Source organism: Barbus barbus (genome assembly GCF_936440315.1).
Source record: "Barbus barbus genome assembly, chromosome: 36".
NCBI classification, from domain to species: Eukaryota; Metazoa; Chordata; class Actinopteri; order Cypriniformes; family Cyprinidae; genus Barbus; species Barbus barbus.
This window is the reverse complement of record NC_136714.1, coordinates 10,113,281-10,130,950: the sequence shown is the minus strand read 5'-3', so window position 1 is coordinate 10,130,950 and position 17,670 is coordinate 10,113,281. Positions and strand designations below refer to the sequence as shown.

The 17,670-nt window shown below is 39.0% G+C and overlaps 1 protein-coding gene across 2 annotated transcripts in view; it reads left to right on the top strand.

Annotated features, from left to right (window-relative positions):
- Positions 1-2,203: 2,203 nt before the first annotated feature.
- The window catches only part of LOC306856302 (teneurin-2-like), a gene marked incomplete at its 5' end in the record, with an annotated part of 227,828 nt that continues 212,361 nt past the window's right edge, over positions 2,204-17,670 (top strand). For both annotated transcript variants that reach the window (XM_079395482.1, XM_079395481.1), the window contains 2 exons: positions 2,204-2,429; positions 17,512-17,556. In XM_079395482.1, coding sequence (XP_079251608.1) covers positions 2,204-2,429; positions 17,512-17,556 — 271 coding nt within the window. The remainder of the gene's footprint in view (positions 2,430-17,511; positions 17,557-17,670) is intronic.

Here is a 17,670-nt window from a genome sequence, read left to right as displayed (position 1 = left end):
CAATAGTACTGTATTTGTAATCACATAAATCAACCTTGGTGAGTATAAGAGACTTCTTTCAAAAACAAGGTCATAAGACAAAGAAAGTCAGAACTCTTGCTGAATGAGGAAGACAGATTTTCACTTTGTGAAATAGATTTAAATTGGATCTAAATGCTTTCCCAGATTTAACCCATATTTCCCTATGGCGGTTATATTTGTCAAACAAAAACTTTCTCTAATAAAATGGACAAAGGGAGTTCACCTCTTCATTTACATACTCAGGATGTAATTGATTCAAGCTCTCAAAATCTCTGCCAACTGCCACTTTACTATTGTAAGCGAAACCACGCGGTAATTTACAGTAAGTGGATGGGAGAGCGTAGGATGGTACTTTATTAATCTCCTGGGGGAAATTGATGGTAAAAGCAATGTCTCCCTGGGCTTACATTTTATAGATTGAGGTGAAAATATTGGCCTTGGCTGTATAGTTTTTGCAGGAGAGTAACATGTCTTAAAAGACCGTAATTTACAGAGGTGTAGTATCTCTTTCATTGCCCCTGTTTCCCCGTATGTAACATTTAGAGTCCTATTTTTCATGACTAAATGATGTAAAAGTCCTAAACAACAGGCCTTCTGCCAAAGACTCAATGTTTTGATTGGATCCTCCAGTGGCTCCCATGCCTGACTAACTCAGCACACCGCCACAGATGTACAGTGGGAGGGTGTGATAGAGACTCTGTGTCTCTACCTGATAATAAGACATCATGAGGATACGTCTGTCTCGAGCTGAAGATATCACATTCTGTTTGGGAGGCTTGATACATTGTTGTGATGTTTAGGGTATGTATTTCTCCTGAAATATGACATCCATCGTTGATCTGCTTACAGAGTTTTCGCAGGTGGTTATCGGCTTGATCTACAGCTGATAGTGAGCCATTCGGTAGAATGCGGCTTTGGGAATTTGCTAATAGAGAAGCAACTGTTGGTTTTAACAGGTACAAATACACATGTTTTTCTGTTTATCAAGTTGGCATTCATAAATCGCCCTATGGAAGCTTTTTTTTTTTTTTTTTACAAAACAGAAAATCATTGTGACAACCGTTTTAATGGAAAAATGCACGATGTTAAAGAACTGTTATCTAGCAAATGTAGCTACTTTGGGGAAAACTGTTCTCAAAATGCTTTAAATTCAGAGGACACAGTATACTCACCTTAAGCAATATATGAAGAGTTCATTTGCGAAAACAGATAACTTCAAAAATCATGTTTTTTCATTGTGCATTCCAATTAATCTCAGTCAAACTGCAGTTGGGTTATTTTGATTAGGTTAAAAAATAACTAAAGAATACAGCTAACTAACACAATAAAACAATCAAAACAGGATAACAATAAATTAATAATTAATAAATAATTTTTGCAAATAAACTCTTCATGTACTATTTAGCAAATCTCGACAGCATAATTGTGTACTGTATACTGTATATTGTCTCAAAAATGATAACTATTGTTGCACAGTATTGTATTATATAGGTATAACTTCATTCAACTTAATTCGTATACAGTGTAGTCAAGTGGGGTGATTTATACTATATCGCTTATCTCAACGTCTTTTATCTCAACAATTCTTGTATCATCGCAAAATGTATATTTGTACATATATTATCATCCGGCTCTGCTAAACTATAAGACATCAAGATATTAAGAAACTATAAGAACTTGACTTTTTTGTATTGTTATTTTGCATTCTAACCAGTTAACCAGTTAACCGACTGGCTAGCTAGTTAACAACAAACACTAAAAAATTTGTTTAAAAGCTTAGCATTTAGCTTTTAATGCTCGTACAGTATGCAGTATTATATGCAACTCTTGGGTTCTGCTTTTTAAACTTCTGTTTTGTTACAAACTTTATGAAATATGATCATCATAATTATAATAGGAACAGAAAAACACCTTGGAGATTGGATATGATATATATCATTGAAAAGTTTCAACTTGTTGAAATTATAGTGACTATTTTTATGTACAACAAAAACCCTCAGACACACATATAAGGGGGCGTTCACACAGAACAACTGAAGTGAATCAAACACAAAAGTTGTACTATTTTTAAACTTGGCACATTATCTTTAAAAACATGGTACATTGAAATTGCAAAGCCCCAATGTCTTCCGTGTCTCCTTCTGCAGGTAATTGACATAATTGTCTGATAGCTCCTGCAGTGATGGATCTGAAGGACAGACGGCAACGCTCTCTGACACAGGGTCAGCGCAGAAATGATCTGCACTGCGCCACATCCTCTCTGGACAGTGAGAACTGCCATATAATGTCACAGAAATCATACAGTTCCAGCAAAACTCTTAAGGCATACCAGCAGGATGGACACCTTCGCTATGGAGGATGTGTTGCGGAGCTGGTGCACCAAGAGACAGAAGAGTATGTCAGACAAGGTGAGATTTTTACCTAATTAATATATGAATGGAAGAAATCATAATGATAAATATGGTAGCTGTTCTATTTGGCCCATTTCCATTTTCATTTTGAAACCAAGCAGCTTTCTGTTGGTCAACGTGGCAAATTATGTGTGTACATTTATCTATGCTCCCTTCTAATGTACTGTAACATCATATATTGAGGCTCAAAGTAAATAGTAGAACTGAACAAATGTATGTGCAGTACTTAAGTGCATGTTGGAAACAGCAGTCTATAGGAGTTTTCTCATTAGTTTAGGCTTTAATACAAATGCCATCATGGATGAGTATTATCCATTTTAACCCACATAATCCCCTTGTAATAAAAACAGAGAAGATGATTTTTCTGTGGTAAGTTTTAATTGGCAGCTATTGAAACTTTTGATCTATGTGCACATACTGTGCCGGCATTTCATGACAAATATTTGTTCAAAGTTACTGTTCCTGTTCATGCAAGAGACACTGACCTGCTAAACCGATTAGAGCAGTGATTCTGTAAAAAATCGTGTGGTACCTAAATCTAAATCAAATGACTAATTGAAGAAAATGTATATTACTGAAAGAACCTGAATACATCATGCCATGATTACCAACTTTTTTATTTAGATTTTTTTCTGGTGTTTAAATTTCACAGAAGCATGTGTGAACAATTTCATTGTCATTAACAAATCATATGCCATTTAATGTTTACAGTGAGGATGGTCATATCAGGTATTATTTCAGTGATTGCCGAATGAATATCATTGAGCACTTTCAGTTGATGTGTATATTAATTTTGATCACAACCAAGGATTTTTACAGATTTTTCTTTCTGAAAAAAGCTGTGCTCTGTCTGGTATTTAGCCAATAACTTATTTGTCTATTAGGGTCAGATCACAGAGGAAATATTATTTTGGTAAATTACAAAAAAAGTGTTCTCATCCTGAGAGACTGTATTTACACAAGGACAAAGAATACCCAACCCAACAGGTTTTGTTTTGCTCAAATTGATCTTGCTATGAAGTGTTAACTGGTTATAATTACTTTTCAACCAACTGACCTCATTCAATTGTTGCACAGAAAATAGATGGTGAAAATGAAAGGCTTTGAAGACTTTGTGCCATGTTGAAAGCTGTCCTTACAAACACACCTTTAGCCAGGTTTGCCAATATCAGAGGTGAGATGCAGTATTGAAGTAGGAACCTTCATCCTTTCAATATCTGCTCAGGCTGTCCTATTTCTCACATTATAAATTTCATCTAGCAGAAAAACTGTGAGTTTTTAGGTTTTAGAATGGCTGGCAGTTGCAACAGCTTATATGCATCATACAAACAGTTTTTATGAGCTTATATTAATTGAAAGACTACCTCTTATATACAGTACTTTTAAAGTATAGGCCTAAGTCTTCTCATTTTTGTATCATGAATGATATTTCCATAATGAAAAAGATGAAGAGATTGGCAAATATTAGTTACAATGGATTGAATGTACCAACTAGTAAATGGGTTTTGCATTTATTTAGTAAATTATTATTCTTTGACTATGTGAAACAAACATTTAGTTTTTTTCTTTGTACTTGTTCTTTTTATTTTCTAATATAAATATATATCCATCACAGAATCCTAAAAATATGCATTAGTTCTAAAAACAAATATCATATCAGCATATTATATTTCTGATGCATCATGTGACACTGAAGACTGGGGTAATGATTTAAAATAGAAAACAGCCTATTTTAAACAGTACTAATATTTCACAATATTAATGTTTTAATGTATTTTTTGATTATATAAATGCAGCCTTCATGTGCAAAAGGGACTTCTTTTAAAAACATTAAATATTCCTTATTGAGCCCAAGCTTCTCAACAGTACTGTATACAGTATTTATATGTATAACGGAGCCAACGGGGCATGAGGCTAGTGGATCCAAGTGCAAGCTTTTATTAGTGAACATAGTCAAAACACAAGCAGGGTCAAACAACAGCAAGCGGGTATAGCACAGGCAAGACACAAGAGTAATCGTAGGGCAAGCGTGGGACTTTGATCGGCGAACAGTATCCAGAGGGCTTGACAAGAGGGGTAGTCCGATAACGTGAGCAATAATCCAGACGAGGAACAAACAGAGTCCAAGCGGCGAGACAAGGGTTAATCCAAGGGACACGAGCAGGAATCAGGAATCATTAAGGCGACATAAAAATGACAAGACTAAACTAGAACTAGAAACTAGGCTCAGTAAAGCAGCTATCACTCGGAGAGTGATAAACGCAGAACAATGCTAGAGACTAAACAGAAAACGCACACGAAATGGCTTGGTACAGAAGCTAACGCTAGGAGAGTGCTAAACGCTAGACCAGTGCTTCCCAAACCGGTCCTGGAGGCCCCCCTGCCCTGCACCTTTTGTATGGCCGTTTCTCAATATGCGTACTTGTCTGTACTTGTGTTCTTGTGGACTTGTGAAACGTCATCAGTCGCTGCCCAAGTACTGTTCCAATTCAAAGTTCACATCTAGCCAAGTCCAGTTCAAATCCCCGGATGTGTTCTTGATCCGCCCCTTTTACCGAGGATGCATCGAGAGGTGACTTGTGCGGACTTGATACGGCCATAACCCAGAATTCAGTTCGTCCTCCCGTCCTCGAGAGTTCGTTCTTCCGAGTCGAACTTGGCAAGTCCAAACTCGAAAGGACGGAAGTCCAGACTCTGTGAACTTGGTATTGAGAAACGGCCTATGTCTCCCTTATCTAACACACCTGATTCCACTCAGCAACTCGTTAGTAGAGACTGCAAGAACTAAATTGGGTGTGTCTGTTTAGGGAGACATACAAAATGTGCAGGCCAGGGGGTCCTCCAGGACAGGTTTGGGAAGCACTGTGCTAGACAATACTCGGCAACTAGATCAGGATCTGAGTGTGCTTTATGCAGTGTGTGTAATAGCTCTTAGGTGAGCGTGTGATTGGTGACAGCTGTGTGATCAGCGCATTCAGCTGTGTATGTGCAATCAGTGCAATCAGCTGTGTGTGTGTCATCAGTGCAATTGATGATGGGAAATGCAGTCCAGTGTGATGTGAGAGTCAATATGATGGAGAGGCGACCTCTTGTGGCAGTCGGACAAAAGACCACGAACCAGATTCGTGACAATATGAAGGTATATGAATTTTTATTTCCATCAATAAATACATACATACATACATACTTATATATATATATATATATATATATATATATATATTGGTTATAATAAGTTGGTTACACTTGTGAGATTTAGGTGATCTGCAAAACATCCAAAAGGGTGTGTATTTATTACTTACAAACTTATTATTGATCAACTACACTTTATTATAATGAATATGTTTGGGGTTTTCCACTCTCGCTTCTCAATCCGGATTGCATCCAGGATCACCATATGGTTATTTTGTCTGAATTCCTCCTGCACAGTATTTCTGTGGAGACTCAGCCAAACTCACAATACAGCCTGAAGCGTTTTTTGTCAGGTTTTGATTCGGGAATGTCCAGGAGAGGGATGCTGCCTGTCATTCATTGAGTGTGTGTGTTTTTCACAGGCTTCTGTTTTCCATAGATGCTGGCTCAGGTGTAGATCAAAAACGTAATGAAACAGAACATCTTTAATTGTCGGAGATGAGATGTGCTCCACTAGCAGTGTCCACATCTTATTATTGCAAAGTTTCATCTACCTAAAGCAAGAGGTGACCTTGTCGTCACTTTTCTCCTTCACCGTGTGCTGTAAAAATAGCCCAAACCACTGAGACGAGCTGCACACTGCTGTCTCATCTTCAGAGTGGATCAGACAGACTCAGACTTACAGAGAGAAAATGATAGACACAGAACCAAGACTAGCAGTCTCTAGCTTTCAGTAGCCTGAGGTTTCTGGTCCACACATTTATTTTAATTTTTTTACCTGCCAGCTGTAGTCTGCTCCACATTACATCTGAACAAACTCACCATGGATATGCTCATATGGTCGAGGGAGGAGTTTTTGGTTGTAGGATGCTCCAAGCTGGTGGTCCATGGCCGTAGTGAGTGAACAGGGCTCCGCAGGCAGCTTTGCCTCAGTAAAGGCCATATGGCGAGGGAGCTTCGGAAGTACGGGAGCACTCATTACGGACATTTGTGGAAAGGAGTGCTCTGCCTCTTAGGCAGCCCAGAACCCTCTTATGGTCCCTTTAGTGCACTTTTTTCCAGCACAACATCTGGTAGCATGTGCTTATCGTCCTCCATTCGAGCTGTTACTAAGCAGAGCTGATCCAAACATAGCAGAACATTGAGATTACAGTATGGGTAATGTGGATAAAGGGGATACGGGAGAAATGATGATAGAGGAGAGTGAATCAGGCAGAAAGCAGTAAATATATCCATCTCTATGATCCTTTTTACACCTGGGATTAACATCCAGCTCGGATGATCCAATCAGAAGTGATCAGACAAGAGGGATTGCAGTTTATACTTGGTATTGACATGTCGCGTGTCAAATGCATGGCATGACCACTTCTGATCGAATTTCGTCAAGTGAATCGTCTCTGATTTCATGACCGCACACATCAGATCAGCCTGCCGTGTACTACTGCCATCTTTTTTTATGGCTGATACGATACAGGTTATTTTTATCTCTGATAATTGATATGCAGAATTTGAATTACATTTTTATTTCTGATTTTCAGCAAAAAAAATCATTCCACTGAAAAACAAAACAAAACAAACAAACATAGCAAGCACGGATATGTTATTGTCATATATTATATTATATTATATTATTGTTGTATATTTTCATCATTGTATATATATATAATAATCCAGATTTTTGTTTATTTTCATTTAAATTTGTTTTAGTCATTTTGTTGTGCTTTTGTCATTTTTATTAGTTTTTAAATGTATTTATTTTTAAATATGTCCATATAGCCTTTATTATTATTATTGTTATTATTATTTAACATTTATTTTATTTCAAGTAATCAATTTTGATTGTATTGTTTTAGTTGATGATAATAACCTGTAATTATTATAGCATTTAATATTATATTATAGTGCATTATTGTAACATAATATGCAATATTTTAGTATTCCTAATACTTTGAATTATTATAACAATTTTAACAATAGTTATTAAGAATTTTTTGGTAGGTATTATAAATAATTTGCCATTTATTATTTTTATTATTATATGCAAAGTTGTTTTGATATATATAAGTCGTGACGTATTGTCAAGTATGGTGACCCATACTCGAAATTGGTGCTCTGCGTTTAACCCATCTAAGTGCACACACACAGCAGTGAGTAGTGAACAAATGCGCACACACACACACACACACACACACACACACACACACACACACACAGTGAACACACACCCGGAGCAGTGGGCAGCCATGCTGCGGCGCCCGGGGAGCAGTTGGGGGTTCGGTGCCTTGCTCAAGGGCACCTCAGTCGTGGTATTGAGAGTGGAGAGAGCGCTGGACATTCACTCCCCCCACCTACAATTCCTGCCGGCCGGAGACTCAAACCCGCAACCTTTCGATTACGAGTCCGACTCTCTAACCATTAGGCCACGACTTCCCCTCATATAACGTTGGGAACTAAATTTTTTACAGTTGTTTCAAACCCTTGTTTTTGTGCTGTAATTTTGTTATCTGAGTAGGTGGTCCATGTTGTCCTTGTTGCATCAAGAAGCAAATTCAATGAGGACTTGTGCATCCCTTAAGTCATTTTTCACTGGTAATCTTCACCTCCACTGTAGCTCTCCAATGCATATGGAGCAAGTTGAACTCCAATAACATTAAACCTCTATGGTTTTTGAGTGTCTCGTAATCAAACACAATGACATCAAACCTGCACCATATTTGATTTGATAGTAGTGAAGGTAAAATGTTGAGTGAATAATGACGTTATTTTTGGCCTGTTTCTTACACAGTTTTTTCATATGGCTTCAGAAGACTGGGAATAGTAATACTTTTATGATACTTTTTTCTTGATTAGCTACAAATGAGCTTGATTAACTTCACATTAGCTTGATTAGTTCCATCGATATTCACAAGAAATGCTTTAAATCCCAGTTTTCTTTTTCATGGAAAGAACTAACAGTACACAGGGATGAAAAACATTAGATGGTGTATATAGTGACAATTTGTATTATTAGTGAACAATTTCTTTAATACCAGATGTAAACAGGACCTTAAGTGCACTTAAGCTTTCTATACTAAAAGGAATAAGGAGTCTGTACTTTTTCCTTTTTGAATTTTGCTCTCCCACATGATGGCTAATTTTAGATCTGCATCGTATGGACTTGTCGCTCAAGATCAATACCAATGTGACTGCATCGCTTTCAGGTTTCGATTTGTTTGGAGTAAGAGTAGGTAGTTTAACAAGCTCTTGATAGGATTTTCATCCACAATACAGCCGGTGGCCATCAAAGCCAACAGAGGGACATGAGCAACGCTCACAATCTTTAACTGACAATGAAAAGCGGATTATATTTTAATGGTGTTGTAACGTTTTCCTACACCCACTGCCTGTTACTTTGAACTATTGTGGGGGTCCAGGTGAGTTTCTATCGCAATTAGAGATAATTTCCATGTTGAAGAGGGACATTAGGCCTCTGCTACAGAGTGGTGTGTATGGGCAGTGCTTGAGATGTAATAATGCACTGGGAATGAGAAGGTAAAATGGTGAAGATGAGTTAGCTGGTGTATAAACACCTAAACAGACCTATCTTGGTGGCGGCTGGGTTTTATATTCATGGAGATGTCGACCTTGTGTAGCAAGAGGCAGTATGTTTGTGTGCTGTGGCATATGGATTATTTCAAAAATGGTTGATACAATGGATTGCATTTACTGTATACGCATATTTTTTTCTGCTTTCCATTCTGTGATGGCCTTGACTGTCTCATGACATCTTTCTCTCTCTGTTTCCCTCTTCACTCTCCCAATCTCTGTTTCTCTTATAATTTACAGTAATATGGCCAATGTAATGAAATCTTTAGTAGAATTTCAAATGAACATGAAGTTAAAATTTACACTATTTGCTTTTTGTAATGCATGTATGTATTGTGAATGATTCAACGGTTCAAAATGTTTTTTGCTGGTGTTAAATAGCTTGTGTCAGTTTTAGCATCCAATCTGGCTCCAATCCGGTATGTTAGGGTCTGGTCACAATAGTGAAAGCTCAGTGAAATATTGCAAATAAAAAAGGTTAATTGTCTAATGCCAATAGTGCAGCGATGTATGACGCACAGCTCATACATAACTCACTTTCAAACCAAGCAGATTTCTGATTGGTCAGTGCAATGAGTCATTGTGACTAACTTTAACCAATTACAAAATCAGTGTGAGGAAATAATTTACCCTCAAACAAAATCCCATTTACATTGATTTCTTTTGAAATCAATGTATTTTGTCTGTGAAAGTACATGTGACCACACCTTAACACCCACTTTTCGCAATTCAATTAAGTACTGTCCTAGAATATCCAGTGTCAAGCTAAATATTTCACAATATGGAAGTAAAATTGTGAACAGCAATTCATATTGACATTTAAACTATATTGAAAACTATGTCAAACCATGTATGGCAGTCATTGTGAGGGCACCTTGCAGGAAAAATGGTTAAAGGTCAGGAAACATCAGTGTTGTTGGTTCGAACCACACAAAGGGCAATTCTTGAGCTATCGTCTGTGCATTTGAGCAAGCCACTTAACCTCAGGTTATTCCGGGGGGATTGTCCCTGTAGCTTGCTGTAGAGAGTGATTGTGTGTGTGCATGCACAGCAGTTTAGTGAATTCGCCTTAGAATATTTTATACAATGTTTTGTTGTTGAGTATTGGCACCATTGTTGTTGTTTGGTTATATTATAGATTATAGAAAAAGCAAAACAAAAGGAGGACTGAACGGTGCACTTAAACATCATGTCAATATTTAATTTGCCAGACGTACAGTGTTAATTACTCATCTGTTCTTCTTTTCTGCAAGCAGTTTCATTTTTAACAAAATTATGTTACAGCATAATTTGTTATTTGCATGGCACTGCATGTGTCTGTTGGGTTATGTTCCATGTCGTTCTCAAGAAACGAGACATGTTGGAAACTTAATGTGTAAAGATTATAGCTCTTTAATATTTGAATACATTATGACTTTAACTGAAGGAGTAGTGCTATTTTGTTAGACGTTGAAATTATTTAGTCAGCCATATGCTCTCTAAATCTGAGAACACAGGGATATTGTTAGCAGCTGTGGACTGAAGGTGCTAAATTTGCGGCAAGGCAAACAATTAGCCACAAATGAGTGAACTGCGAACTAAACTCTGGGAGAGAGATTAATTGTGAAAATAATTTTCTAATTATTATGGCCTGGTTACAACTCAACTTCAGAATGGAAATAATGTGGTGTGAATCAAATAAATGCTTACAATACATATAGTACTATACTATAATTGGGTTATTATTTTAAGTGAAATGCTAGGAATACCTTATGTGGATGTAGAATATATCTGCCTGACATGTATATGTTAACCTTAAATACTTATTTTGTAATAATCTGTCATAGTGATTTTTTTTTTTTTTTTTTTTTTAACGTCTGAAGGGGACCCAGCACTGTTCCCTGAGGAACTCCTCACTGTCCTCTATAGGAAAAATAAAAATACCTATTTTTTCTTGTTTCAAAGTCCTGCTGTTTATCTCTCCCCTCCCAGTGTGTGGCTTTGATATGGTTATCTAGTGAAGCATGGGCTCAAGGGCAGGTCTGCTACAAATTATACCAGAAAGCATCTTGCCTTTTCTCCGCCCATCTTTCAAAGATTTAATACTTGGTCTTTAGTACCACCAAGGTTAGTGGTGTACTTAATTTAGTATTGGACATTGTGTTCAAAAAAGAAGAAGAAAAAAACTTGATTCTGGTTAATTTCAGAAATGTTCTTTTAGCTAGAGTGCTTAACCACGGTGGTTTCACATTGAATGAAGAAATTAAGATCTAGAAAGTGAGTCATACAAGTTTGACATGAGATTTATTTATTTGTGTCTATGAACAGTTTTTAAATTCACTCTATCCTCTGAAGATTAAAAGTTTTAACTTTGCTGTTGGGTGAATAAAGGTGTTTTTCTTCAGAGAAAGGGGCTTTGGCATTTTGCTCAGGTAACCTATTAGACCCTTAGTCACACCCAGCACCTGGACTCTCAGAGTTTTTAAGTCGGCTCATTTGCACAAGGCAAATGGGAAGCCAGTGGAGTGAACCCTAATTTCTCGCCCCCTCCAGACCCTAATAGGCTCTAATGTGATATAAACATCTAATATAAACCGAACAGACCACTCAGATCATTAGGATCGAGTCAGTTAGAAATACCAAGGGTTCACACAAAACAAGGGGAGTCTGCTTTTAGCTATTATGCGGCCCGCAGTTGGAACCAGCTTCCAGAAGAGATCAGATGTGCTAAAACATTAGCCATTTAAATCAAGACTCAAAACTCATCTGTTTAACTGTGCATTTGTTGAATGAGCACTGTGCTATATGTCCGAACTGACTGCAATGAATTTTATGTATAATCATTTTCTTTAAATTCATTTTAAATCAATTTCTATATCATCTTAAATTTCCTTGTTTTTATTATTTTTATTTCCATGTTTTTATTGATTTTTAATGTCTATTTCACTTTTTTTATGTAAAGCACTTTGAATTACCACTGTGTATGAAATGTGCTATATAAATAAACTTGCCTTGCCTTGCCTTGCCTTGCCTAATGCAAGTATCCAGTGGTTCATAAGTCTTGCAAATTAGCCTGGAAATCAATTTTTTTTTCTCTTTTATGAGGACAAAAACCCGGTGCCTTATATCTTGTCTAAAATAAGCCTCTTGAAAGCCTGATTATCTTCATGCATGTTAAAGAAAAGGTATTGTGCCCCACCATACACCCCCCCCCCCCCTTTTTTTTTCTTTTACAAGTAATGATGTGGCAGCTTTGATACCATTGTCAGCAAACAGACCAGAGAGACAGGGGTAAGTGATGAAAACAGCAGGTTTATTGACTAGTTGGGCCGTAGGGAGCAAGGCAACAGTCCAAAGGTGAGTAATACTGGAATATAAAGGTTTCAGATCTCTTAGCTGTAGGTAATGGTTGATTGTCTCTTGCAGGTGATCCAGAGGAGCGAAGGAGAGGTGGAGAGCGGGAACGGTGGAGCGAAGGAGCATCTACGGGTAAGTAAACACAGGTAAGTAGCAAGGTAAGCAGTCAGGTTAAGTAAGGCAAAGCAAACTGTAGACCAGATGATGAGGCAGCGGGGAGAGTGCAGTGAAATGGAGAGCTTGATGAGCCATGACAGGTGCTGGTAATCTGTAGTCTGGTGTGCGTTGGGGCTGGTGACTGTGGTGACTGCGGTAACTGAAGTGACTGATATTCCCTGACATTACCCCCTCCTCCAGGGGCAGGTCCTGATGCCCTACTGCGGCGACGGGGGGCGGCCTCGGCCTCTGGGTGCGGGGCCTTTACCCAGGACCTTTCCTCTGACCCGTATTGAGTCTTTTGGCACTTCGCAGATACTAGAGGTTCTTGTGATCCGTGATGACGGTGAATGGAAATTGTGCTCCCTCCAGCCAGTGTCACCACTCCTCCAGAGCCAACTTGATGGTGAGCAGTTCTCTGTTTCCGATGTTGTAGTTTTGCTCTGCTGGGGTGAGCTTCCGGAAGAAGAAAGTGCAAGGATGGAGTCGAGGAGGCTCTCCATAGTATTGGGACAGCATGGCCCCTACGCCGGTGGTGGATGCGTCCACTTCCACCACAAACAGGACTTGAGGGTCAGGTGACGGAGGATAGGGCCCATGCTGAAGGCTTCTTTGAGTTGTGCGAAGGATGCGTGGCCTTCTGGGTTCCAGTTCAGAGACTTGAGCTTACTGCGGAGCATGGAGGTGAGGGGTGCCGTGAGGAGGATGAAGTTATTAATGAAGCATCTGTAGAAATTGGAGAACCCTAGGAATCTTTGCAGTTCTTTCAAAGTCTGGGCCTGCACCTTCCCCTGCTCCATCTGGAAACCTTCAGGGCTGATGACATAGCCGAGGAACTGGACAGTGGACTGGTGGAACTCGCATTTCTCAAGCTTCAGATATAGATAATGTTTCCTGAGCTGCTCAAGGATCTGCATCACGTGGTGGTGATATTCTGCCAAGCTCCGGGAGTATATCAAGATGTCATCGATATAGACGATCTCGAAGCGATGGAGAAACTCCCAGAACACCTTGTTCATGAAGCTTTGGAAAATGGGCGGGAAGTTAGCTAGGCCTTGCGGCATCACCCAATACTCGTAGTGGCCTGATGGAGTGATGAAAGCCGTCTTTTACTCGTCACCTTCCCAGATGTGAACAAGGTTATATGCTCTCCGCAGGTCCATCTTGGTGAAAATGCGAGCTCCACTGAGTTCCTCTAGAGCAGCCGGGACCAGGGGAAGTGGGTATGGCAATTTCACCATCTGTGAGTTCAGGGTCCGGTAGTTGATTCAGGGCCTCAAGCCTCCATCCTTTTTACCCACGAAGAAGATGCTGGATGCGGCGGGCGAGGTGGAGGGTTGGAAGAACTGTTGCTGGAGAGCCTCCTCGATGTGCTCCTCCATTGCCTTGCGCTCCGGGATGGACAAAGGATACACTCGACCCTTTGTGAACCACAGAGAGACAATTCTGGTGACAAGCCTCGCTCCAGCGAGTGATTTTGCAGGGATCCCATCTGACATTGGGGGAGTGTTGGGTCAGCCAATGGCGTCCCAGGATGATGTCCACGGTGGGTCCCTCCAGTACCAGAAAAGTGATTGTTTCCTTTTGCAAGCAGTCGACTTGTAGCGTCATCGGGGAGCCTGATATTTTAACTGCCTGTTCCCTAGCAGTTTTCCCTGGATGGTATCAACTCGGAGCTCCCGGGTTTGCCATCTGCAGGGCAAGTTCAGACGATGCAAGAGCTCTTGGGAAATGATGGTTCCCGAGGAGCCCGAGTCGACGAGGTAGGACACTTCAACAGAATGATGCGGGGTAAGAAGTTGGACTGGCAGTAGTGACAACGAGGAAATGTCAGGGTCTAATTGAAGGGTACTCACCACCGGTCGTGGGGGTCGAGCGGGACAGGTCTTGATGAAATGACCTGCAGATCCACAATACAGGCAGAGACCGGCCATGAGGCGGCGAGCACGCTCCATGCGTGAGAGGCGGGTTGAATCCACTTGCATGAGTTCTGGTACTGGAGGACAGGCAGCGGGTGAGACTGGTGGGTGAGCTCCTCCAGCACATCCGCTGGAGTCGAGAGCCGGGAATCCATCACAGACTGGAGAATGTAGTCGGTCTGGTCTTCTATCAGCAAACAGGCCAGAGAGACAGGAGTAAGTGATCAAAACAGCAGGTTTATTGACAAGTTGGGAAGTAGGAAGCAAGGCAACAGTCCAAAGGTGAGTAATACTGGAATATAAAGGTTTCAGGTCTCTTAGATGCAGGTAACGGGTGATTGGCTCTTGCAATGCATCTGAATGCACAATATTTAATTTAAGGGCAAGGTTATTATTGAGTAATGTTACATTAAGAAAGGCTGTAAAAATTGTTTATTATTGTAAACTAAAACCTAAACTGAAACCATAAAACATTTTTGTTACATGAAATAACGTAAATAAAAATATGAAAATAAAATGTACAAAAAAATAGTTTAAAGTACTAAAATAACTACAATGAAACAAAACTAATACTAATAAATAAAAAATTTATAAATGCTATATAGACATTTTATTAAAAAAGCCCTAAAACTAACAATTGGAACAAACACTTAAGTATATTGTCATATATTCAGTAAAACATTTTCACTTTACTGTCTGACCTGTTCTGTCATAGTTTCGCCATGCTGTTGAACACCTGTACAACATTTTCCTGTTATCAGCAATGAACATGCAGCAGTCATATTGCGAATCAAACGCAAACTTAAGAAAGCAGAGGCATAAATAATAAAGGTGGCATAACAAAAGGATGCAATGCTCTGATGTCATCACAAGTGTTTAAAGAGGAGAGCCAGCCAGAGGAGCTCTCATGAATAAGAGACATAGACAAGGAAGCAGCCGTTAGACAGTCAGCTCAAGCACTGAGCAATACACAACAAAATGACCCAAATGGCCCGTGCTGCAGCTAGAGGAATCAGGCAAACTCTCTCTTCCACAGCAGCTATTTTCTCCAGCAGTTCAGTCAAGCGGGCCGACATTATTCAGGGCATGCTGACTGCATCCTCTGTACCCTGATGGTATTGATCTCTGGAGATGGAAAGCATGACTGCTTAGCTTCACACAAAAAAAAAGAAGTGCAACATAGACAATACTGCTCAAAGAACAAAGCATCTGGGATGGAAATCAGAAAGGTCAGAGGATTTATTGAAATAGGCTGACATTTATAAAGTAATATAGGCTTCATTGTGAAGGTCTAGCCTTTTTAGAAGGCATCTTTTACAACATGACTGTTTGACTTGTAAGAGTGGATTTGTTTCTCTAGCAGGAAATTAAAAAAAGGCCCATCCATGTGAGGCCCGGCTATACATGCATATTGGTATTCAGTAAAGCAGTGTGCAAATGTGAGATTGTTTAATTATATTTTATGTATATGTATGTGTATCTATGTATGTATTTCTTTATTTGAGTAATTGTGTATGATTATAGTAATAATTCTGTATAAATAACCTTCCCTTCCCTTCCCTTCCCTTCCCCCAAAGCCTGTCCTCTGCAAAATAATAATAAAAATATTAAAAAAATAAGTAGTTTTTTATATTTTTATTATTATTTTACATAAAATAATTGTATGTATTATTTTTAGTAGTTACTTTTAGAAGTTTATATAAATAATTTAATTTTGATTTGATTGATTGATTGATTGATTGATTCATTCGTTCGTTCATTCGTTCGTTCGTTCATTCAGTCTTCTATTCCAGTTTCTTTTCATTAAGGCTGTTTTGGCTAAAACATTGTTTCACCAGCTCTGCCTGCTTAATTATATTGCCTAATTGCTTGTTTTTTTTAAGTGATTGTTAATTTCATTTTTTTGGGTTAATTTTAATTACTTCAAATGAAAAATGTAATTTTAATTAGTCATTTCTATTTTATTTAGTATATTTAGTAAAGTATAATTTTATGAATAATCATGGAAAATTTGTCTATGCATTCGTTCATTCATTCATTCAGTCAGTCAGTAAAAACATAAATAAAAACCTATCCTCTGGTTTTTAGCTGAAAATAGTTTGGCTGTAGATTATGTTCTGCCAAATCTATCTGTCTCATCTGAAAATAAACAGAAAAAAAAACAATGCTCACCCTGCAAGAGCAGTTGAAATGTGTTGATAGTTTGCATCATACACTTAGGACTCGCGGACCCATCCTCTTTGCTCTGTGAACATGAAGATGCGAGCATTTCAAACCCATGAGGTTTTGAAACAGCATGCATCCTGTTTTTCCTCTCCTGGAATGTTTTGATGGGACCTCACACTTTTAGCGGGCTGTGTTAACATTTGCATCTCCATCACAGTGGGGCTCTTTGTCAATCAGGGCGTGTCTGAGGCCTGAGAAGAGATGATTGAAGTGAAGGGAGATTTTCATGCGTTTTTTCTGAAATGCTTCATTGTACCTAACGGCATGTGAAAAGTGCTATGTTACCATGGTAACCCCTCCCTCAACAAATGACCTTGCCACTCTCTCTGATTTTAGCACCTGCTGAAAAGCGATATTCACTTTAATGTCCAAGATGTCTGAGCAAAAGGGGGAAATTGTGTCTAAACCGACAAGGCGCTCTAGGAGGCTGGGTTTTTGGCCTTTTTTATAAAGTAGGTCCTTTTGGGAGATGTTTTTTTTTTCTAGAATGCCTTCTGGCTGTTCAGTTAGACACTATCTCAAATTTACACCTTGGAAGATTTTTCCCTTTGGAGTAGACACACAACAGCAGGGAGGCAGAGCACTTCACATGACTTTTCCACACATAAAAACAGCCAGGGAGTTTCTGTTATATGAAGTAGGTTTGTTGTGCACGGTGCAACTTTTGCATTGTGTTGTGAGTGAAGTTATTAGATGATGGAAGGACATTCTGTTCTTACTCACAGCTTACGTGGAGCTGGTCCCGGTTGCCGTTCGTTACTATGTGTCAGGTATGCACTGTGTAGGTCTGTGTCTTGTTGCAGGACAAGACTCTTTCCCTAACACCTCCTGCTCTTATTTAATTCCTTGTGTGCCTTCTATTGTGCTCTCCCTCATTAACCACT